Source organism: Salvia hispanica, chromosome 5, assembly GCF_023119035.1.
Source record: "Salvia hispanica cultivar TCC Black 2014 chromosome 5, UniMelb_Shisp_WGS_1.0, whole genome shotgun sequence".
Lineage (NCBI taxonomy): Eukaryota > Viridiplantae > Streptophyta > Magnoliopsida > Lamiales > Lamiaceae > Salvia > Salvia hispanica.
The window spans coordinates 182,648-205,499 of NC_062969.1; the positions used below are offsets into that span (position 1 = coordinate 182,648).

Genomic DNA, 22,852 nt, shown 5'->3' on the forward strand with positions numbered 1-22,852 from the left:
TGGTTAATATTTCACTAAGTTTTTACGTCCACTTTACTTCGTAAAGTTAAAATAACTTCTTAAAATTGCACTGGTCGAATATGAAACATCTAATAAAGACCGGAGGAAGTATATGTTTCTCATTAATATAAATAAATGGAGTATATAATACACACTCAGTAACAATGCTGGAATCAATTTATTGATGGAAGGAGAAACATATATTTATAGTATTTATGAGAATTTTAATAATTTTATATGATGTTATACAATTCGTATAATTATTTTATACTATTATTACATTGGTTTTAATACAAGAAATAGAGTAGTATAAAACAAAATTAGTTGATACTAGTACTAAAATTTATTCATAAAAGTCGTTATTCACCAAAAATGCTGGTCCAACCAAAATCAAGAATTGAGTGACAGAAAATACTGACGAAAAAAATTAAGAATTGGGTATTTTCAAGGCTTAAAATTCATAAATAACGTAAAGAATCTATGCATCAATCATGGTTTGGATTTTCACTATGAGGAGTAAAACACAACACGTCAGATGCAATTCCGACCAATGAAGAGCCCACAAACGCAATATGAGTCCAACATTTTGGTAGTGGTTGCTCTTTCAAACCAAAACGTAGTGCAAACTTCTGGAGATTGCGTGATCCCTTCATTTTTCTTTCTTTCAATAATTTTGAGCTGCGACCTGTAATTTCTTCCATTTATTGGTTTATGCTGAAAAAGGTTGGATTTTTAATGATGCCTTTGATTAGAATTGGGTATTTTTGCTTGATTCAGTGATGAATTTAGACACCCTTTGAGCTGTAGTAATTGTTTTTATCATTTATTATAGTTTACACATGTTGTTGTACTGTATTTGTAGAGTTCTTGCTATTGATGATCAAATGTTGATTGTGCCTCACATGAAGAAAATTTGGGACTGTTTTGCTTTGCCTTGGTTGTTATCAGGGCATTTTGTGTTGCAACTTGAAGCACTTATTTGCTTAGTGTATTCTGTTTTAGGCATTCTAGACTAAATATTGTTTGTGGTTACTTTGTTTGAGTGATTGATCAAATATTTTGCCTTGTTTTAGGCATTAAACCATAAATGGCTGCAATTCTAGCTTCCTTTAGCTGTGGTTGCCGCGTAGGGGACCGAACAAATCAAGGAAGATTAGGAGATGATATTAGTTTCTCAGGAAACATATCAAACCATGACCTCTCAAGATTTGACAAAGATGTGTACGCCCTTGCCAAAACCCGAAAGCTCGGTAGGTTGCAGGTCTCTATGCAGCAGACAGAGTTATCCACAAAAGTTGGTACAAACGGGCGAGCAACTAAAATGGTGCCAACGACTGAGGTCATGAAGGCAAAATCAGTGTCTGTTAGTCCATCACAGGGTGTGAATGGCTCTACGAGGAATGTTAATGGTGGGAAGCTCGTGAAGAGTCCCCCAAAAACATCAAGAACCAGCGTGCTTCCGCCTATTGAAGGGCTGAAAGTGTTACCTTCAGATGAAGGCTTCAGTTGGGCAAATGAGAACTATAACTCTGTCCAGAGGAGTATAGATGTGTGGTCCTTTGTTCTTTCCCTTCGTGCGCGTGTTTACTTGGACAATGCCAAGTGGACTTACATTGGAGGCTTCTCCGAGGATAAGCAGGTGGAGTTGGTTGATTGGTTAACATATAACATCATCATTTTCTAGTAATCAGATTGGATTCATGATGCATATATGTATAAGCACAGGTGGAGAGGAGACGAAAAACTGCCTCGTGGTTAAGGGAATGTGTGCTGCAACTTGGCCCGACTTTCATCAAGCTTGGCCAATTATCCTCAACGAGATCTGATCTGTTTCCAAAAGAATTTGTTGATGAGCTTGCTAAGCTGCAGGTACCATTTACAAGTTCATATCTCTCCTCACGATTGAGCATGTTGAATTTATCTGGCTCGTGATTCAGGATAGAGTACCGGCATTTTCACCAAGCAAAGCAAAGAGCTTCATAGAAAAGGAATTGGGTGCTCCTCTTTATATGTTATACAAGGAGTTTGAAGACCTCCCAATAGCTGCTGCTAGCCTTGGTCAGGTGTTTGCTTTACATTTTCCTCTCTTCTCTCGATTTATGTCTACACTAGAAGTGAAACGAAGCAGTTTGGTGGCAACGAATAGGGTTGAAGGGAATTTCTGTTCATATAGTGCCAATACATAACTACAAAATAAAATAATTTCAAAAAAATTACTCATTTTCACATGCCGTGCTGATTGTCTTTTGGAAATCTTGATAGGTGCACAGAGCTATCTTGCATAACGGAGAGACGGTGGTGGTAAAAGTCCAAAGACCGGGACTAAAGAAGCTCTTCGATATTGATCTTAGTGAGTGCTAGCTACTCAATAATTTCAGATAAAGTAGCTTTGCTACTGCTTTATGTCATGATCTGTAACACTCTCGTTCTTCAGAAAATCTAAAGCTAATTGCTGAGTACTTCCAAAAGAGTGAAACTCTTGGTGGCCCGACAAGGGATTGGGTCGGAATATACGAAGAATGTGCAAAGTAAGCTACACAAAAAAACGTACTATAAGTTTACTACCAAATATGGCATGTTTGTTTCATTGATTCTCGGTAATTTCAGGATCTTGTATGAGGAAATCGATTATGTTAATGAAGGAAAGAATGCTGATAGATTTCGTCGTGACTTTAGAAATATAAAGTGGGTCCGAGTTCCTGTATGTTTCCTCCTTTCTTAGCTTTGCTATATTATTCATACAATCACTTCATATTTCATTGCCATTTTTAGTAATTTTTGGTCAATTGCCTTGAAAAAACCAATCTTTTTCCTCGAATGTGTCTCAATGTTCGTTATGTTGTTCATTGAGGATATCGTTCTTGCTCGTTCCAGATGGTGTACTGGGATTATACAGCAATGAAAGTGCTAACATTGGAGTATGTTCCTGGTATATTACTCTCATTTTACATTCATACATCCCTTTAAAAATCCATGTCACCTCAATCACATATATGTGTGTTGAAATTTCATCATTTCAATCAGGAATTAAGATAAATCAGGTGGATCTGATAGACGGGCGTGGTTACAGTCGATCTAGAATTTCTTCGCGTGCTATTGAAGCCTACTTGATTCAAGTAATCCTCTTGCTGCCAATTTTCTATTTTTCCTCTTTTTTTCCTTTTCAACTCTCTGCATAACTCCCTGCATTGTGGCAACCATTTCAGATACTAAAGACTGGTTTCTTTCATGCTGATCCGCACCCGGGAAATCTTGCCATTGATGTCGATGAAGCCCTCATATACTATGACTTTGGCATGATGGGAGAGATCAAGAGCTTCACAAGGGAGCGGCTGTTGGATCTTTTCTATTCCGTTTATGAGAAGGATGCAAAAAAGGTTCGTTTCTTGCTAGATCATTTACCTACTGTCGTGCAAAATGGGATTTTTGTGTAACATGTCCGTGCAGGTGATGCAAGGTCTCATAGATCTTGGTGCACTTCAGCCCACGGGAGACATGACATCGGTATGCTATTTAAAGCAAGTAGTTGATTTATGTCAAATAGGAAAACCGAGTACGTTGGCGTTTCTGATTATCACATTTTCATGAAAACAATATGTGGATTTAGGTCAGGAAAACAGTACAGTTCTTCTTGGATAATTTGTTGAATCAAAGACCAGATCAGCAGCAAACTCTTTCTGCAATTGGTGAGGTATGTTTCTTTTTTCCTAATCCATCACTTAAAAAAAAGTATTCTTCTTCTTTCTTTTACCAATAATTGCTACATACACACAGAAATTTTGCCAATTTTAGCATGATGTCTACTTTTATAGAGAAAATTGACAGATAACTCTAGCATTGGGGGAGCAGTAGGGAGGAATAAATAAGATCATATTGTTGCTCAAGATTCTTGTTTCTCTTTCGCAGGATCTATTTGCAATAGCAACGGACCAGCCCTTCCGGTTTCCCTCCACCTTCACGTTCGTGCTGAGAGCGTTTTCAACACTCGAAGGTAAGTGCTTGTGCTCTTGAATAGGAAGAAAAAGGCGAAAACTGGCTTGTAACAAGCTAGCCACGACTATTGAGAGCTTTTTTTCAGATAAACGACTACTTATCTTGCTCGTGTGGAGCTTGATACGCCCAAAGTTGCAAGAACTTAAAGTTTGAGCATGAGCTTCGTGATTTCTTGAACATTTCACTTGGTTAACAGAGATTCATTCTGCTGCAGGCATTGGATACACTCTGAATCCGGAATTTTCCTTCCCAAAGATTGCTGCACCATACGCTCAGGTTCGTTACTTCTGCTGATCTCCTCAACTGTGTAAAAAACGCGTCAAGATCATTCATACAGTATGTATAACTTGTGCAGGAGCTCCTAGACTTGAGACAGCAACGCCCAACTGGACCACGGCTCGTTCAAGAAATAAGGAAACAAGCTGATGATGTATGAAACTTCCTTCATGTCTCACTTGTAAAGGAAAATACTCAAAACACTCTGATTTCTTTTCCAAAAATTTCAACTTTTGTACTGGTCCAGGCAAGATCAACGACGATCTCCATGCCTTACCGGATCCAACGCATAGAAGACATCGTGAAACAGCTTGAATCCGGAGATTTGAAGCTCAGAGTCCGAGTACTGGAGGTTATTATCTCTCTCCCTCTTTGTGTAGGGACGAACCAACTTGGGCTCGTTTCTGTGTTTTGACACGAATAGTGAACCTTTGCAGTCGGAGAGAGCAGCTCGGAAAGCAACCATACTGCAAATGGCAACTATGTACACTGTCTGTGGAGGCACCTTCTTGAACCTTGGCGTCACTTTCGTCAATCAAGGCAGTGAAGCTATAGCAAATGGATCTTTCGTCGTTGCAGGTGAGGTCTCAAGAGCCATGAAACCTCTGTTTTGCTCAATGAGTTCATCTGTTTATGAATGATTCTTTGAAATGTAGGTGTTTTCCTCACTCTGCTCATCACATCTATGCAAAGGGTGAAAAAGCTTGACAAATTTGAGAAAATGATATGATGTTTTGATCCATCCTTAGAATACAAAATTTATTGTAAAGTCGCTTTCGAGAAATTATACTTACATATACTTTTCATACATATTGTTAGATTCATACAAATAGATGAATAGTTGTGCTGGATGATGATTTATAACATTCTTTTGGTTGGTCAATGTTGCATGATTTAATTATTGTAGTTGTTTTTTGAATTGTAAATTGTCAGTTTAATTCAGTAATTGTTTAGTAGGCATTCAGATATTTATATCAATATAAAGGAATTAGATCAGGATTGGCGATTTTATAAATACTAGTATCTACTCCCGTGTGATGCACGGTTCAATTAATTTTACGAAAACTAATTTAATATATCACTTTATCATCACTCGAATTTGAAAACTAAAAAACTAAACTTGCGAAAAACTTAACATCTACAAAATATTTACAATAGGCATATATATAGACTGCATATGTATTTGTTCTAAAGTTTTCATCCTACTTTTTTTCTCTTCTAGAATTCTCTACTTTTTTCTTATATATTCTATTTATTCCTAAATATTTCTATTATAAATTATCTTCAAATTTTAATTACAAAAATCAGGCTTATTATTTATTTGAACACATTCCGTACAATAAAAATACTAAAATAAGAAGACGATGAAACACTACTCAGTTGACAAAACATTTTTTCTCAATTCAATAGGTTAGGAATTCAGATCATCACGAAAATTAATAGGCAATCTTTATTGATCATTTTTTTCGAAAAATAAATAAAAGATGTGGGAAGTAGGTTTAAGATGGTTTTCTCAATTTCATATACAATTGTACTTCCGCAAGTTACAATTTGTATATTTAATACTCCTATAATTTTTTTTATTAAATAGATGTATGAATATAGCAATAATTAAGTATAAAATAAAATTATAATATAGTAAAATTAATCACAACTAATAACTATAATGTCAATCTAGAGTAATTTAAGTAAAATGTTAAAATCAATTATGCAATTAGTATTAAAACAACAAAAATACATATATTGATTAAAACATTTTTGGATATAAAAAGAACAATATTATTTAAACAATAAATAGTAAAATTTAATGTCTAACACAATAAATATGAAATTATTAATATACAATTTATAATGTTCAAAATATGGAAGCCATTGTCATAGAAAAATATAATAAATATAATCTACCTTCATATTTTATCAATCTCAAAGATCTACTCCGTCTGTCCGCTATTAAATGTCTCATTTTTCCTTTTTCGTCCGTCTGCCAATAAATGTCTCATTTCTCTTTTTCCATAATTGGTAGGTGTACCCTACATTCCACTAACTCATTTAACTCACATTTTATTACAAAACCAATATATAAAAATAAGTCTCACATTCCACCAACTTTTCTACCCATTTTACTTCATAAAGTCAAACAATTTCTTAAAACCCGTGTCGGTCAAATATGAGACATTTAATGGCGGACGAAGAGAGTAATTTATTAAATTAAATAATAAATTCATCACATTAATCCAAGTCATCACATAAATCCATAAGAATTTGTTATATCATATATGTCTCATAAAAGTAAACCCTTCACCTATATAATTGGGTCAACTAATTAAAAAATGTATTCCTAACAAACAATTTATTAGGTATAGTAACTTATTCATATTAAAACATTACCCTCCGACTTCTCTTTGTACTCCAATACATCTCTATCTTATCATTTATCCCGATATCTTTTATCCGCCTCCATCTAGCTCGGGTGCCCTTCTTCATCACCAGTTATCATCTCCTGCACCTTTCTTGTCCTGCACCGGCGCAATCTATTCCATAAGCCAATTTTTCACCATCTACATGTAATAATTTCAAACAAAAACCAACTACATACCCTACATTACAACTTTTGCCATTTCGTTGACTTAGGTGCTCTTTTTGCATGAAATTTGTTGTCGTTTCTTTTATAAATTATGGCAAATGACATATTGTTACCCTACATTACAACTTTTGCCATTTCGTTGACTTAGGTGCTCTTTTTGTATGAAATCTATTGCCGTTCCTTTTATAAATTATGGCAAATGACATATTGTTCAAAAATATAGCTAAAGGATTCAGATACTTTTACTCGACATTAATTTATAATTTAGTGGATATTGATTTATAATTATACCAAATTAATGGCATTAACATCCTCCATTTGACTACATAGTATATAAATCTGTTGCCGCCTCCTTAATAAATTATGGCAAATGACATATTGTTCAAAAAAAATAGCTAAATGATTCATATACTTTTAGCCGACATTAATTTATAGTTTAGTGGATATTAATTTATAGTTATACCAAATTAATGGCATTAACATCCTTCGTTTGACTACATAGTATATAGTTATACATTTAATGACATTAACATTTCACTTGGCTACATAAATTATAAACATAACTTATTAAGTAATATTCATAATTATTCCCAAAATTTATACATATTCAAAATATTGTCCAAAACTCGGCTTTTATATATGTATAGATTCCAGTCTTTAGTTAAATCTATTTTATTACTCCCTATTACTATATGACACGAGTATTCTAGTATTATGAAATACGATGAATAATTGTTTTATAAGAAATGAAATAGGCAATAATAATTCAATTGTCCTGTTATTTTGGTGGATATAATTTCATGATTTTTTTTGTTTCATCTATCGTACTTTCTAAAATAGAAATAAAAAATCACAGTAATAATGTACTAGTACTAAATTTTTAAGGCTCACAAAATCATTTTTTTCGATCGGTACTAGATGAACATATAATATGTTCATAATTTCATAAATAGCAAATAGTAGGAGTAATATATTTTCCACGGTTGTATTTCCTATTTATTTGTACAACTACAATTTAAGGATAATAATAGTAATATAAAGTTGGGTTGGTATGATTTAAAAATCACGTGTCTATATTCGATTGATTTCTTTTTATTTTTTTATATTGGATCGATGATTACTAAGCTTTGTTAGAAGTAGTAAATTGATTGATCCAATCTGCATTCTGCCGTATTAAGATGGGCTGATTAATTTTTGGTTAATTGATTCGTAGCTTAGTCTTTTAAAATATATTTTATATAATTGGTCTTTATTTCTTTTGTTTTTTTACTACGCTATATATCATTTTAAATGCGCACATGTTATAATTAATGCCCATTAATTGCATAGCATAACATAGTGGACTTTGGTTGAAGACAATTAGTTATTTGTTAATGAAATTATTTACCGAACATGTGCAATAATTTTATTTTTTAACACGTGTGTATTAATTTATACTGATTTAGGAGTATTGAGCTATTATCCTCTTCAACAGATTAAACTTTGTGTTTGTATTTTCAATAAATATAATGTTTAACTTCTGTCATGTATATATTGCATGCACATTAAATTAATTTTATTCTTAATGCTGTTAAAGAAAGAGCACTTCCATCATATTTTTGCCAACAAGAGTTAAGAGGGAATTGAATTTCAATCTTATTGTAAGTTTTGTTTATATTTTACTGACTAAAAAGCTATAGTAATTATAACCATTTGGTGTTTAGTTCACTGCCTTGGTTAATTATGTATGAATATACTTATAGCAGAACAAAACATACTCCACTTATTTTGATATCGACTATTCGGAGTAGTTACAAAAATGATAAAAAATTTACTTAATCACTTAAAAAGTCATATGAATGCGGTAGAGGTGGGATGATACAATAAAATACTAGTACTCCTAATTGATTAGGTCAATAAACTAGGCTTTATTAAAATTTAATTAAGTAAATGCAAGTAGATAAAAACTATGCAAAACTTTTCGAGGCACACATTTCCACTGACTTTTCCAATAGTCATTCCATATATCAAATCCCAACAGTTTAAGTACTACTAAGTATAATATTGTTCCTTTCAATATTTATGGTTATTATGACTCTTACTATACATACTATGATTTCGATTATGACATAGTAGTAATATAATCTCATATAACTATATAGTAGTATGAGACTCTCAACCATATCTCACTTAATCACATCAAAGATGCTTTTATAAATACTTATTTATCTAAATATACAGCTATTAATTGTTATTGATTGCCTGCAAATACATATGATATTCATATAAATAAGAAAAAAAAAATCCCATTTAGGAATACAAAATTCCCAATTCACAAATTGGCCTCTAAACATTTGAAACAAAGATCCAATCTTTATCCTAAAATCTATAATTAGAGGAGTAATAATTTGAAGGAATATAAAAAATGGCGATTGTTTGAGTGTGGAGTCAAGAAAGCCGGTTAACTGAGTCACTATTCAAACTCCACCAGCTCACACACTACACGCAGTACCCACCAACCCACTCCTTCTCTATATATAGGCGACAACGAGCTTTGCTGGAGTTCCATTATCGCTTACACTCCTTTTTGGCTGCTCCATTCTTCAGGTAAATATTTGTTTCTCTAAATGTGTATGATTTTAGTGTTTTTTCTTATCTGGGATCAGATTTTCTTCAAAATGGCCTTTTATGTTTCTTGCAAATTTCTCAGTGGCTGTTTTCCCTTTTGATTTCTTGTTTTTGGTTAGATCTAATTCTCGAACCATTCATGTGTTTTTTGAAGCTGTTCGTTTGTTTACTCTGTTGGAGATCTATACGTGTTATTCTGTGTGTATGTGTGTGTGTGTGAAGAGAAATCAGACTAGATCAGCTGGCTTTTAGTGACTCTGGTTATTTGAATTGTTGTTTACTATTTCTTGATTGACTGCTTTTGAAGAATAGGTTGGATTGTTGATTACCTAACAGCTAACAACATGCTTCTTCTGTGAAGAGATAAAAAAACAACATCTTTTAGAAATTTGAGGATCATGCACAAGATTGTGTTTTTTACCTCTGCAGCTTCACGCTCTTTGATTTGTGTCAATTTTGCATTTAATCTCGATGAATTTCGTTTATAACAGGCTTAATTTTGCTCAAGGTTGATCATGGCACCAGAAGCTGCTTCAATCAATCCAAAAGGTACCTTTTTGTATGCATCAACATCAACTAGCTGCAATGCATGCTAATGCTAGATTTTGCTTCCATCTCTGTTTGTTAGCGCTTTTTGTCGAATCTTGGGGTGCTTTTACTTACCAATATTCAGTCATTAATTAAGCTTGAAGTATCTCACACTGAGTTTAGAGAGTGCTCTATGACATGAAGAATTCCATTATACTACGTGTTTAGAGAGTGCTTTAAAATAATTATGTAGACATGTATAGTATGGATTGTTTCTCGAGTTAGATATGTATTAGTGTTATTTCCTTTGCTTTATTTGTATCTGCATTCTGCTGCATATTAATATTAGTACTTTGTAACTGATCTTGTTCTTGTATAGCATTCCCTTCCTTGCTCAAAAAGCTTCTCTTTTCTGTTTTATGGACCTTTATAGTTCAAAACCTTAAAGCATCTTCTTTTTTTGTTGGTATTTGATGTGCTCTTGCACATTTGTCTGACACTACTCTCATGACAAAAGCTTTCTGTCTTGCCTTTTCTGTAACGTAGATGTTTGCATCGTGGGTGTTGCTCGGACACCTATGGGTGGTTTTCTTGGCTCACTTTCATCAGTTCCGGCAACAAAGCTCGGATCTGTAGCTATTCAGAGTAAGACGACAACCAGATTAAATAGCATCTTTCAATGTCAGAGTTTATGGGTGTTTAAAATCTATTACTTCTACCTACCACCAACTTTCAGGTGCTTTGAAGAGAGCAAATATCGATCCATCACTTGTACAAGAAGTTTTCTTCGGAAATGTACTTAGCGCAAACTTAGGACAGGCTCCTGCCCGCCAGGCAGCATTGGGTGCCGGAATCCCAAATTCAGTAGTCTGTACAACCATCAACAAAGTTTGTGCCTCTGGAATGAAAGGTCAGTTTCATAGCATCTGAGATACGATAATCTCCTAAAGAGTTTTGATTGTGTTTCAATGTATCACTCAATTGGTAGTATTCTGTTTTGGTCGAGAGTCTCGTGACATTAAATATTCTCTGTTTGCATGGCAGCAACCATGCTAGCAGCACAAAGCATCCAGTTGGGGCTCAATGACGTTGTAGTGGCCGGTGGCATGGAAAGCATGTCAAATGCCCCAAAATACATCGCAGAGGCAAGGTTGGTATTCACTTCACATTAAGGAAATAAATATTGATAGTCTTATTCTATGGAACAGTGTTGGTTAAAACGAGAAATACTGCCATGCTAATAAGCCACTTATTCATTTTATCTTGCCATATTCTAGGAAAGGATCTCGACTTGGGCACGACTCTCTTGTTGATGGAATGCTGAAAGATGGACTCTGGGATGTTTACAACGATGTTGGCATGGGTGTGTGCGCTGAATTATGTGCTGAGCACCATAGCATTACAAGAGAGCAGCAGGTTTTTCTTTGTTGCTTCAACTCCACAAATTTTATTATCCAAAATTCACTTCCACTGCAAGTTTTTGCATTCTAAAGGAAATATTTTATTAATTTGATTTCCCAAATTTGCAGCCAATTGCTATTGGTATTATGTTTATAACACTGCTTATTTTGCGCAGGACGACTTCGCAGTCCAAAGTTTCGAGCGTGGAATTGCTGCTCAAGATGCCAATTCCTTTGCTTGGGAGATTACTCCAGTAAGATAACTGGATATTGACCTATAGATGCAGTTCATTTTTTAAGTTGTTGCTTTATAAATGTCCTTTTTGTGGATTCAGGTTGAAGTTTCCGGTGGGAGAGGACGACCATCCACCATTGTTGACAAGGACGAAGGTCTTGGAAAGGTGAAACCTAAAAATATACTACCAGAAATTTGTTGTTTTTAGCATAAGTCAGTATTCCAACAGTCTAGATGCATTAAACATTGCAATGTTAATCTCATTAGGCCATGATATATCTCCATAAGTAAAATATATATGAATTTTCATTATTGACTTCTTTTTCTCTGGTCAGTTTGATGCTGCAAAATTGAGAAAGCTAAGGCCGAGTTTCAAGGAAACAGGCGGAACTGTCACAGCTGGAAACGCTTCTAGCATAAGGTACGTCCTGTACATTCCCTTTTGTCCTTTACAGTTGATCTTAGTTACATGACTCCGTAGAATTGCACTAAATATGGGCAAATTTCCTTGAAACTTAATTTATCAATTAAGTAATGAATTTGATCTGGTTTTTCAGTGATGGTGCCGCGGCTCTTGTTTTAGTAAGTGGACAGAAAGCTCTTGAACTCGGGCTTACAGTCATTGCTAAGATCTCTGGATATGCTGATGCCGCTCATGTATGTGTGCTTATACGTCCTCTTTGTGAATCTTGAACCATCTCGTCTCCTGCGTGCTCATCAGTTTGTGACTGCTGAGTTTACATTGTATTGTTTCAGGCCCCGGAACTGTTTACGACTGCCCCAGCTCTAGCAATCCCCAAAGCACTCAAGAATGCTGGTATAGAAGCATCTAAAGTAGACTATTACGAAATCAATGAAGCTTTTGCAGTTGTGGCTCTTGCAAATCAGAAGCTATTGGATCTTAGTCCGGTGAGTTCTAACCTTTAAATTTACTAAATAAAACAATATAATAAAAGTAAAGATGTTTACACTCCATTACCTGTATGTGGTTTTGATAGAAATATTACATTGTTCTAAAGTTTTATATGTATATATTATTTGCAGGAAAGAGTTAACGTAAATGGTGGAGCTGTGTCTCTGGGGCATCCTCTTGGTTGCAGTGGTGCTCGTATCTTGGTCACTCTTTTGGGGGTATGTTATCCTCTCTCAACTAATCTTTCGATTCAAAACAAATTCCTCATGGATCATTCAGCATGGAGATTTTGTGCATCTTGGTTGATTCGTTTCTGAGTTGAAATCAGTTTTCATTGATTTTCGAATCGTGTCATTTCAGGTTTTGAGGCAAAAGAACGGAAAGTATGGTGTTGGTGGTGTTTGCAATGGAGGAGGAGGCGCCTCGGCCCTCGTCTTAGAACTCGTGTAATCCTCCCCAGTTTGTGGTAAGCCTTGGCTCAAATTTGCATCACTTGGTCATGTTTCAATGGTAGCTTTGAACGACTGAAAAAGCTAGCCATCGAACTCCCTTTAGGCCTTGGAGGTGAAATGTTGCCCCTAGTTGATTTCTCCAATCTTATTTTCATCGCACCTTGAAAAAAAATCAGTCTTGGGTTCGTTTTCAAGTTCAATTTACATTCACAAGGCCATAGGGGGGAGGAGTGTTGTGTCAGACTGTTTAATCGGGTGAAAATCTGGATATGAGTACCCTTTGACCCAAGCTTTTGCGTTGATACGTTAATTGCAGTTGTTGTATGGCTAAAGATGTCTGATTGTAAAGTCGACCAACATTCGTTTACATTGCAGATTTCGTTGCGGACGATGTGACTGGCAGCAGAAGCAGCTATGCCTGGTTTCTAGCACCATTGAAGAGATGGAGAAAGCAGAGGGAAGTAGATTAATCTGTACCATCTTTCAGTTTTAGATCAAAATCCTTGAGAGTTTTTTCTGTGTGTTGTCTATCTTTGTTGAGCCAATGAATTTAAGTTAGATAGTAGTACATGTGAGTGTGTTTCTGACTTATATTGGTGTGTACCTTTTATCTTAATAAATAAACATATTTCGTAATTTATTTCATCAATTTATGCTGTAAATCGATAATGTCAGATGGACATTATAATGTATTGATGTCTGATGAATCAAAATATCAGATATACTAATACGAAAAGATCCACCCTCGAAGCGAATCCCCTCAGGCATCTGCAACGTGCGAGTTTCAGATCTAGACGTCCCAAACTTGTGTGCTAAAAGCCATCTGAGGAGGAAAGAACTAGCTCCTGTGAGATCTAATGGCTCAAAATCGCGTTGTACACTGCCCTCGGGACTAGGGTGGGCTTGAGCCCCCAAAGCTGAAGTTTTTATGTTAGCCTCCTTTGGGATCTCTATGCACAAATCTCAGTAATTATGTTACATTTTTTGGTATACTTACCAAATAATTACAAGAGTAACTATAGTATTTTTCTATTTCAGAGATTCAATTCGTTTGGGAGAAGCATAAATTATCCAAACTTAATCCATTTATTCATAACCAAATAATCCAATGCAAGTCTCCACAAATTTAAATTAAAGTCACGAAACTGATCGATCTACCATTAGGTGAAGAGGACTACAAATCTAACTCAAGTATAAGGCTGCACTTTTACTACTCGGTTTTAGGAATAGAATACGTAGTTACGTAGGGCAGTAACAACCCTAAGGCACACTCTGAGTGTAGTGTTCTCAGTGGCTTGTGTAGCTATGCGTCTCAAACAACTTCATATGTACTCAGATATGATCCTGAGATCATCATATTGGATACGTCATCATCCTTCAGCTAGCCGCTTCCATCCAGTTGCCCGAGGGAGGCCAGATGTGCCATATATTGCTGGAACATTGCAAGAAAAAAGGAAACTCAATATTTAATCAAAGAAGCAGCATCTGTTCCACAAAATTATTGGAAATTTGAACTTTCATTTCTGCTTTTGTTCACCAAGTTACAAAAAGCAAAATGATTCATTTGAAGTGGAGTTGGGGAGGAACAACAATATCAAAGAGTCTTAAAAAAATTGCATAAAACCATCTATCCTCTTAAATTTAACTAATGGATATCTGTTTTAATGGTCGTATGCACCACAAGCAGAAGCAGACGACACAAATATATAAACAAGTAGAAAGAGGCAAGGTATCAACTTACTGAATGGTAAGCATATGGTGATTTCCCTTGCCGTTCAAAATGTTTAGCCAAAATGCTCCATTCAATTGGCCCCCACTCCTCTATTTCAAAGCAATTGCCGAGTGCAGCTTTATACAACTAAAAACACATCAAAAGCTCTATTAGCCAAACTTAAATTAAATCTCAATATCCAAGTGAAGCGCAGTATACTATTCAGTGTACAGAATATCAGATACATAAAACTGAGATACTGTAATCACAGGAGCACAACACAATATACATATATCACATGAACTTAAAACAGCCAAACTGTTTCTCGAGACACTGATGTGGCCTTGAGTTTAAGCTACATAATTCCGTTTCTCAATACTAGAAAACAGTACTGCAAAGTTCAAACACCCACTTCCTTCACCCAAGACCAAAACTGAAAAAGAAAAAATCCTATTTTTCTTCTTATAACCTGAGTGGACGTACCTTCCCAGTATCGGTAAGAAGCTCAGTGCCAGCTGGATAAGATGCATAGAACTGATCAGCCCTCGAGTGTCCAGCTCTTGTCCTAATTAGACATATACATAAGAAGTTTGATAAATAGTACACCAAAGAAGAAAGGAAGTAAAAAACGAATTACACCAATTTTGCTTCTTTTCTTGATAGAATTTCACTCTCACAATCAGAACTTAATTAAAACGTTGAAGAAATGAAAAAAACAAGTGCAGAAGAGCTTGAGCAAAATTTCCACAACCATCTCTTCCATTTTAAAATTAACTTAACCCTTTACATAATCACATCAGTATTACCAGTAACCAACTCTTCACACTACAATAATGAAACCTAAATCAAAGTCAAATAAGCATAAACTGAAACACCTTGGTCCAAGATCAGAATGGCAGCTATGCTAAACATAGAATTGAGCTCCAATAGCTGCTAAAGACAACGGTTTTCAACTCCTAACTTCCAAATTATCAACCAAAACAGAACAAGGAAATAAATACTGACGTATTGTTGGTGTAAGCAAAGTTGATCAGCGTAGAAAAACAGAAAAAGCCAGTGTAAGACACGATTCTCCTGAACTTCTGAATGTTCAGAATCTCTAACCAGCCATTACGGAGCCGCTGCCACATTTTCGATGGTGCGAAATAGGTATTCACATCAACAGTCCTAATAAAATCACAATGTAGGGTTCAGTCAGACATTTTATCAAACACCTAATTCGCATTCCATTAAAGAGGAATAAATGAAAAGGATGACAAATAACAGAATAGCAACCTCGAATTTGAGATGGAGCGCCGGAGTCTCAGCGGAGAAAGGTTTCGCAGTCGACGTCCTCAGCTCTGTGTGTGTAGTGTGTGAGAGTGGGGACAAAGAGAGATACGACGCCTCGGTTTAAAATGGCTCTTTTAATTATTTTAAATAAATAATTTCTCGTCCTTTTCTCTTTTACTAATTAATCAATTATACAATGAGATTAATCAATTTTTCTGTTGATGTTATTTTATCATCCATTGACATTTTCTAATGCTCCAAATCATAGTTTTAAATTTGTACGATATTTAGAATTTGTATTTGACTACATTCCATTATATGCATTTGAGACTAGATGTGTCATAATCCAAAGGAGGATCTAACTAACTAACTAACGAACCTTCCGAATTTTGAAATGGGTTGGGCCAAAATTACCCGTTTTGACCTACTAGCTCAGCCCGGTTGGAATAATATGCATATTATCGTAAAGAATCGAGTTTTAGGTTGGTTATGATCACTGGTTTGGGCCTAAATTCTTCATATGCGCAATGTTCATGGGCTGAGCCTCAATGTGTTTGTCAAGGCCAACAAACCTAACCGGCCCAACTATCGGTACAATGCAGTTCCTGGCCGGAACCGTCAGACCGATATATCCGGCCACGCGTGCGATAGCAAATGATCGATAACCAAAATGACAAAATAACATCAACACTTGACTTAGTGATTTTGATACATTTTTTTTAGGTCCAAAAACCTCAAGTTTTTTAACCTACCACAAGATATCAAATTCAAAAGCACAATGCAATCCTCAAGCAACCTTTTAGTCAAATGTAAACCAAGAAGCAGCCAAAACGTCACTTGAAGAGCTTCCTCAAGCCGTCGAACAGCCTCAGCGCCTTCAACTCGCCGCTCCTGATATCTCTCAGCCGCCGTCTCAGTATCTGTTGGCAACCCATCAAACAGTTCATCACATCAAACAACCTCATGCCACAAAACAGATCAAGAAAGCAAAAACATCATCATCTGTTCCTTTCTTTCTTTCTTTTTGTCGTATAAAAACATCGGCTACGCTTACATATTGTGCACGAAACAGCATCCTCCGCTCACTGGTACACAGATCAACAGCAAGCTGCTTCAGGAACACTTTCCTGTTGAGAAGCTTCGGGTTTGTCACGTCCAAATCCATTGATCCACTCGTCTGTCGACCACCACAACATATCAGCTCACACATTCGTTCATTCAACAACAGAAATCGCGGCTCTGGACTCAACTAACCTGAAGGAACTTGGAGTACTTAGATATGCTGGCCTCACAAGCATCGAGTATGAACTGCAACGCGTCTTCCTCTATTTCACCATACCGGATGTCCTTCTTGGATGTCGTCTTGTTTGACGCTGCAGCAGCCATCTGCACAAACCTTGTCACTAACATTTCAAAACATCCGATCTTTTGAAAAATAGGCAACAAAAGACCTCATCAAACTGGTTGATCATGCTAGGGGGGCTGACTGCTAGGTAGGCATAGGCCATCAGCTCCAATGGCCAGCCGGTTATTTGTAGAGGAAAACACTGCGTCCTGTTAGAATAAACACGATGGATTTCTGTCACGAGGCACGTTTCGTGCTTTAGATTAGTCAGGCATCTGATGAAAAACACACTCACGCGGACAGTCCCTGCTTCTTGAGAGCTGCCACCTTCTCTTTGTAGCACTTGTCGGACTTGCTGATGGAAAGAGACAGCTCAACGGAGTCGCTAGGGTTGGTGCCTTCCCGGGGCACGAATCCATATGAAAGCAACAGCTCTCCGTTGGATTTCTTACCATATGATATGAAGACCTGCATCATCAATTCATAACCATAAACCACCTCACATCAAATTTATGGTCTATTTTTTTCACAATGGCGCGATTCTTGAAGCTCGAGTACCTGCTCACCTGGCTGATATGCTCTATCTGTAGTGAAAACTACCCCCTGAGATGATCTGTCATAATCAAGAAACGTATCTACCTAGTTCGTTACGAAACATTGAGATTAGAGATTTATCGCAAAAATTAGCAAGAATGGATGAGCGTGTTACATCGGATTAGCCTTACCTCGCAGCTATGGTTAAGCATATCTGCCCAAGGAACCAAAGCAACCCTTCCATCCATCGAGGGTAGACGAACCTGATGTAAACCAGGAACTCTCAAGATGATGGATAAATGACAAAGCTATTTGAAGAAGGCATGAAAGTATAGATATACCAAGCGAGAAAAAAGTATGCCAAATGACCATCTGTAACTTTCCATGTTGAAGACCTGCATAACACATAGCAACAGCCAAATGAAGCAAGTGGAATACATAACCATTACATGATCTCCTTTTATATTAGGATGGAGCTGTGACTACGTAATGCAAAATTAAACAAGATGACATTTCACTTCACATCAGATGATTTTCGGAGTTGCTGTCTTTTTATGCTACACAGATACTCACTTCTCAGCAAAAATCTCCCTAGAACCAACAATTCTGAAAATGTCTTCAATCACTCAAACAAGCAACGGAGCGTGCAGATTCAAGAATGTTGGCCGGACACAAACATAGACAGAGAAAACGGAATGTGTACCTCTGCAGGAAATAAATCAGGATGCTTGGAAAAAATCCTGTCCCTTAAGTCAATGTATCTGCACAAGAGGTTAAGATAGGTCTTAAAAAGATTGAACGACATCTATTTTGTACGAAACATGTAGATGCAGGAAGCCATACGTTCCAGTAACATCGTTGATCCTCTCAATTGCACGTTGTCTTATTTGTGAGGCTTCAAGATATCTGTCTAGCTCCGGACGTGTCCTGAAATCACACGGAGCAGCTGTAGAGAAACCAACTGAGCGAAGACCCAATACGTGTGCAGCCTTGGGAGATTTAATGCATGTAATTACCAGTAGAGAAGTGAATAGGGCTGCCTCGGCAAGGCTGCAATGTAGTTGCTCCATCTTGAAGAATTCATGAGACATGCCTCGCTGATCAAGTATGTTGCAAGCAGTGGCCAATCTGGCACGTTGTACTGTTTTAGCACCTCACCAGCCTCACGACAGCTCCAGTTCTAAAGCCACGTCTCCGGTGCAAAAGCAGCCACAAGTTAAGTAACTAAAGTAATCAAAGTAGGAAGACCTATTTTGTTTGATTGAACAAGTTTCTTAAACACAACAGCTAAAATACAACTAACAGAGAAACATATATCTGTAAATGTCCAACTGGGACAACATATTAGATACACTAACAATGACATTATGATCTAACAAATCTTAAATTTTCTACGAAAACAAGAGAAACGGATAAGAGGGCAATGGACTTATCAGCACGAAATTCGCCTAAATAGTTTCTAGAGTTAAGGAAGACATGAAGTTGTTCAGAAATGACATCCAATGATCAAATGAAAGCATGTTAGAAGACATATGAATCATTAATCAGAAGTAAAAGACATGAATTGAGACACTCTCAATCAGAATCTAAACCATATAAAAGTAGTCAGAAACAATGCTTCTGCCATATAACCATATCTACCCAACTAGCAAATCACCACATAAAAATGCTACTACCAAACAAAACTAAACAAACAAAAATGAAAAAACAACACATAATCCATTCTTACAAAAACAAGTAGGAGTATAATAAAACTCACAGAATCAGCAGTGATGAAGAGAGAGGGAGGCACAAAAAGCAGCTTCTCTCCCTTCCTTATATTCTTGAGAGCAACAAGCCCTCTCTCTCCGACCTCCACCTTCTGGATGCCCATCTTCTGCGGCGGCAGCCCGCTCTCCGACAGCCACGCCTGCAGCGCCGCCGCGTTTTCCACGGAGTCGACATCGCATCCCCACGGCACGCCTGCCATGGCGGTGTTCTCACCGGCGGCGGCGGCGACAGAGCACCGGATTCGGTCGAAAAAGGCGCCTCTTTTGGCGGTTGGTGGGACGCAGCAGCCGTGGGAGTGGGATCTGGTGGTGTGGAGAGATGGGTTTTTTGAGAAAGTGGGCAGGAACGTCGTTTGCAGGATTCTTGAAGCTCCTGCCATAGCTACCTAGCTTATCTGTTTCTTGATTGGTAGTTTAACAGTTTATAAAGCCTTCTATTTTTAAATTTGCTCATTCGTCCATCGGGAATCACCTAATCCTAATTTTGGTTACTTTCTTTTTTTCACATGCCCAATTCTCAACACTTAGTTTCATTAGAAACAATGTTTATTCGTCTTTCTCGCCATTGGCCTCTCGGACATAGAATTATGACTCTCTTCTAGTATGTTTTTCTTTTGAGATGATATTTTTGAAGCATTTGCTAGTTCAAAATAATTTGTGATTTCAGTTCCTTTCATGCTCGATGCGAAGCTACCAAGTAGTGCATATATTAATAAATAACATGTCTTTTTTCTTACCGATCTTCTTAATATCGTACGTACTCTAATAAGAAATACAATATCTCATAACGAAAATGTGCTACTTATTGGCTTGCTGATTTTTTTTGAAATTGAAAAATTGATCACCCATTTGAACATAATTTATAAATAAAGAATTGATATGTTATCAATAATAAGTCATTTGATAAGTTGTTTTTCATTAATTACACTAGTAGTGGTAGTACAACATCAAACTATCATGTACTCTACTGAAATTCATTGAAACATTGGAGGGCCTCAATTGCAATTATGAAAACTACATAGCTAGAAAAATACTTCAACCGTTGGAATGTTTTCTACCCCCAGAGAAAACGAACAGCAAACACATCAATTATTTTCTGCAACTCCTCTTTCCCGCCACTCAAACCCAAATCCCATCTCCCAAAATCTTCATTTCTCCCTCCCAAATCCCCAATATCAATCCCTATCCACTCGGACCACAGCTCTGAGCTCGTAAAAATCCAGCCTTTAACCCTCAAGCCGGCGAAATTGCGGCGCCGGAGCTCGTTCAACGCCCAATCCGCGCAAGACCCATCTCTTGTTTCTGATTCTCCCGAGTGGAGAGGAGGAGAGGGAGGGACTGGACGACGTCGTTTCTGCTGTTTGCTTTCTGGGCTAGTCTCTTGTAGTACTATGCTTTCTTCCTCGCTCCTGATCAGACACCGGTAGATTAGCTTGTGTTGCTTCGATCAGTTCTATATTTTTTATGGTGATGATGAAATTGGATTCTTGAATTCGGTAGTTATCTGATTATCTGACTGTGTGTAGTGTGGTTTTGTGGAACTGGGCTTAATTTTAGGTCACAGATATGTATTTTGTGAAAAAGCTGCTGAATTTGAAAGGTGATGATGGCTATGAGATGAACCAAGTCTTGGTAGCTTTCTGGTATGTAATGGGTTTATGGCCCTTGGTTTATAGTATGCTGCATCCACTATATTTGTTGAAGGCAAATCTGTTTCTCGACTTTCTTGGAGGTTTGCGAGTAGTTGCTGAGGAGAACCTTTGATTCTCTTTTGGTGAAAATGTCCAACAAAAGAGTTTCAATGGAAATGTTTTGTGTATAGTGATGTTACTGTTTATGCCTTTCTTGGTGGTTTGGGTGAAATGTCCCAAAAAACAATTTCAATAAACTGTTTTAGTGCTGTTTAACTATGTTCTGCTCTATGTGTTCATAAATTTTCTTGGTGATTTCCTCTTAATGATTTCCAAAAATTCGAAGAGGAGAACCTATGCTTATCTTTTGCCAGTATTTTAGTATGTTAAGCTCTACATGTTCCTCTAGCGTGATGCTTTGATTTGTCTTTAAGCCATATGTGTACATTTCGATGTTTTTGTAAGAGCTTGAGGTTAGCAATCTTTGCCAATCATGGTGGTGCCCTTTCGCCTTTTTGCAGCTCGAAAAGCAAGATTCCAATTTGGCCATTCATTGTTCTATCATGCCTTGGAGGTGCGTATGCACTCATTCCATTCCTTACTTTGTTCTCTGGAGACCTGTTCAAGAATCGGAGCTCAGGAGATGGCCTTTGAATTTCCTTGAGTCAGAGCTAACTGCCGGGGTGAGGACACTCTTTCCTGAAAAAGTGTGGTGTACGAAGAAAATCATTAACATGGTTCAACACCGGTTGATAGTTCATGTCGTATTTAAACCTTTACGTCCTAAAATATGCATTTGCATTGTCTTGACTCTTGAGTTTACAGAATGCTATCTTAATTTATGAAATGCATATTCATAGATGAACATTGAGCGATGATTTGAAGCTGATCACTATTAATTGGCTCTATGGCATTGTTACGCCTCAGGTTACGTTGGCTGCAGGGATGGTCAGTATCATCCGGTGGTGATGTGTGGAAGGAATTTTACCAGTATTTTCGAGGAAGCAAATTTGTGAGTGTTTTGGTTCTTGATTTTGCTATGCATTTTTATCTGTGTTTCAACCTCAATTTTGACTCTTGATCCACGCCATGAGTATTGATTTCGCTCTCCTCTCAACATTCGCGCCTTTCTGGATCTACATTGACATGACTGCTCGAAAATGGTGAGTGAGGCTTATGATTGTCAAGAATTTTCGGCCAATTGTCCGATGCTCGAGAGGCTACCTCAGACGAGGCCTAGTGATCTCGATGGAAGAAGAAGTATACTTGGTGGGATGTGGAGGCTTGAAGTTGAAGGGGTCTATAGTGCAACGAAGGCGACATGTTCTTCATTAGTCTTCAATTAGTGAAGAAGATTTTGATTATTTTAGCTTGTTGAAAATGGGAATTTGATGAAATGACATCATACGTAGGAGTATACATTTGTGATTCTAAATTTCTAATAAACTCTCAAATTTGTATAACAATATGAAGATGGGGGTTCTTAGGTAGGTTTAAAGTTTAAAAAGGCCACATATTTTGATTTTTTAGTTAGCTTATAATAGTAATCTCCATATGATTATTTTCGAGTCATTAATAATCTCAATCTTCATTTGCTAATCC

At 36.7% G+C, this 22,852-nt stretch overlaps 4 protein-coding genes and 1 long non-coding RNA gene across 8 annotated transcripts; 3 read left to right on the forward strand and 2 right to left on the reverse strand.

Moving 5' to 3' along the window:
• The first annotated feature begins 565 nt into the window (after positions 1 to 565).
• LOC125186462 (protein ACTIVITY OF BC1 COMPLEX KINASE 7, chloroplastic) lies at positions 566 to 5,152 on the forward strand. The gene is made up of 18 exons (XM_048082828.1): positions 566 to 723; positions 1,074 to 1,639; positions 1,726 to 1,869; positions 1,938 to 2,063; positions 2,263 to 2,350; positions 2,435 to 2,528; positions 2,608 to 2,701; positions 2,875 to 2,929; positions 3,025 to 3,116; positions 3,207 to 3,377; positions 3,448 to 3,504; positions 3,608 to 3,691; positions 3,907 to 3,991; positions 4,208 to 4,269; positions 4,349 to 4,423; positions 4,517 to 4,621; positions 4,707 to 4,848; positions 4,926 to 5,152. Exons 2-18 carry the CDS (start codon positions 1,088 to 1,090, stop codon positions 4,997 to 4,999), a joined length of 2,100 nt encoding a protein of 699 aa, XP_047938785.1. The 5' UTR covers positions 566 to 723; positions 1,074 to 1,087; the 3' UTR covers positions 5,000 to 5,152.
• Positions 5,153 to 9,278: 4,126 nt separating this feature from the next.
• Positions 9,279 to 13,637, forward strand: LOC125187879 (acetyl-CoA acetyltransferase, cytosolic 1). Of its 2 annotated transcripts, none has more exons than XM_048084523.1 (14): positions 9,279 to 9,439; positions 9,969 to 10,009; positions 10,535 to 10,633; positions 10,725 to 10,898; positions 11,033 to 11,138; positions 11,266 to 11,404; positions 11,565 to 11,642; positions 11,724 to 11,789; positions 11,959 to 12,044; positions 12,181 to 12,280; positions 12,380 to 12,532; positions 12,668 to 12,754; positions 12,897 to 13,002; positions 13,364 to 13,637. In XM_048084523.1, exons 2-13 carry the CDS (start codon positions 9,976 to 9,978, stop codon positions 12,984 to 12,986), a joined length of 1,212 nt encoding a protein of 403 aa, XP_047940480.1. In that variant the 5' UTR covers positions 9,279 to 9,439; positions 9,969 to 9,975; the 3' UTR covers positions 12,987 to 13,002; positions 13,364 to 13,637. The 2 variants fall into 2 exon arrangements, with proteins under 2 accessions (XP_047940480.1, XP_047940479.1); XM_048084522.1 differs by having other exon boundaries at positions 9,280 to 9,439; positions 9,952 to 10,009.
• Positions 13,638 to 14,055: 418 nt separating this feature from the next.
• On the reverse strand, positions 14,056 to 16,110 carry LOC125187881. 3 transcript variants are annotated; one of them, XM_048084524.1, is made up of 5 exons: positions 15,975 to 16,110; positions 15,705 to 15,866; positions 15,183 to 15,264; positions 14,730 to 14,846; positions 14,056 to 14,420 (listed from the first exon to the last, which is right to left on the reverse strand). In XM_048084524.1, exons 2-5 carry the CDS (start codon positions 15,827 to 15,829, stop codon positions 14,370 to 14,372), a joined length of 375 nt encoding a protein of 124 aa, XP_047940481.1. In that variant the 5' UTR covers positions 15,830 to 15,866; positions 15,975 to 16,110; the 3' UTR covers positions 14,056 to 14,369. The 3 variants fall into 3 exon arrangements, with proteins under 3 accessions (XP_047940481.1, XP_047940483.1, XP_047940482.1); XM_048084526.1 differs by having other exon boundaries at positions 15,804 to 15,866; positions 15,975 to 16,086; XM_048084525.1 differs by having other exon boundaries at positions 15,705 to 15,867; positions 16,008 to 16,048.
• Positions 16,111 to 16,633: 523 nt separating this feature from the next.
• Positions 16,634 to 19,999, reverse strand: LOC125187878 (ribulose-1,5 bisphosphate carboxylase/oxygenase large subunit N-methyltransferase, chloroplastic). The gene is made up of 12 exons (XM_048084521.1): positions 19,610 to 19,999; positions 18,867 to 19,030; positions 18,694 to 18,777; positions 18,554 to 18,611; positions 18,192 to 18,245; positions 18,042 to 18,113; positions 17,875 to 17,955; positions 17,612 to 17,784; positions 17,423 to 17,525; positions 17,226 to 17,357; positions 17,026 to 17,148; positions 16,634 to 16,891 (listed from the first exon to the last, which is right to left on the reverse strand). The coding sequence occupies exons 1-12, from the start codon at positions 19,997 to 19,999 to the stop codon at positions 16,805 to 16,807; spliced, it is 1,521 nt and encodes a 506-aa protein (XP_047940478.1). The 3' UTR covers positions 16,634 to 16,804.
• A 696-nt stretch (positions 20,000 to 20,695) lies between these two features.
• Positions 20,696 to 22,755, forward strand: LOC125190854. Its single transcript, XR_007170982.1, has 4 exons — positions 20,696 to 21,042; positions 21,177 to 21,262; positions 21,772 to 21,933; positions 22,178 to 22,755. It is a non-coding gene; the product is annotated as an uncharacterized LOC125190854 (long non-coding RNA).
• Positions 22,756 to 22,852: the final 97 nt, after the last annotated feature.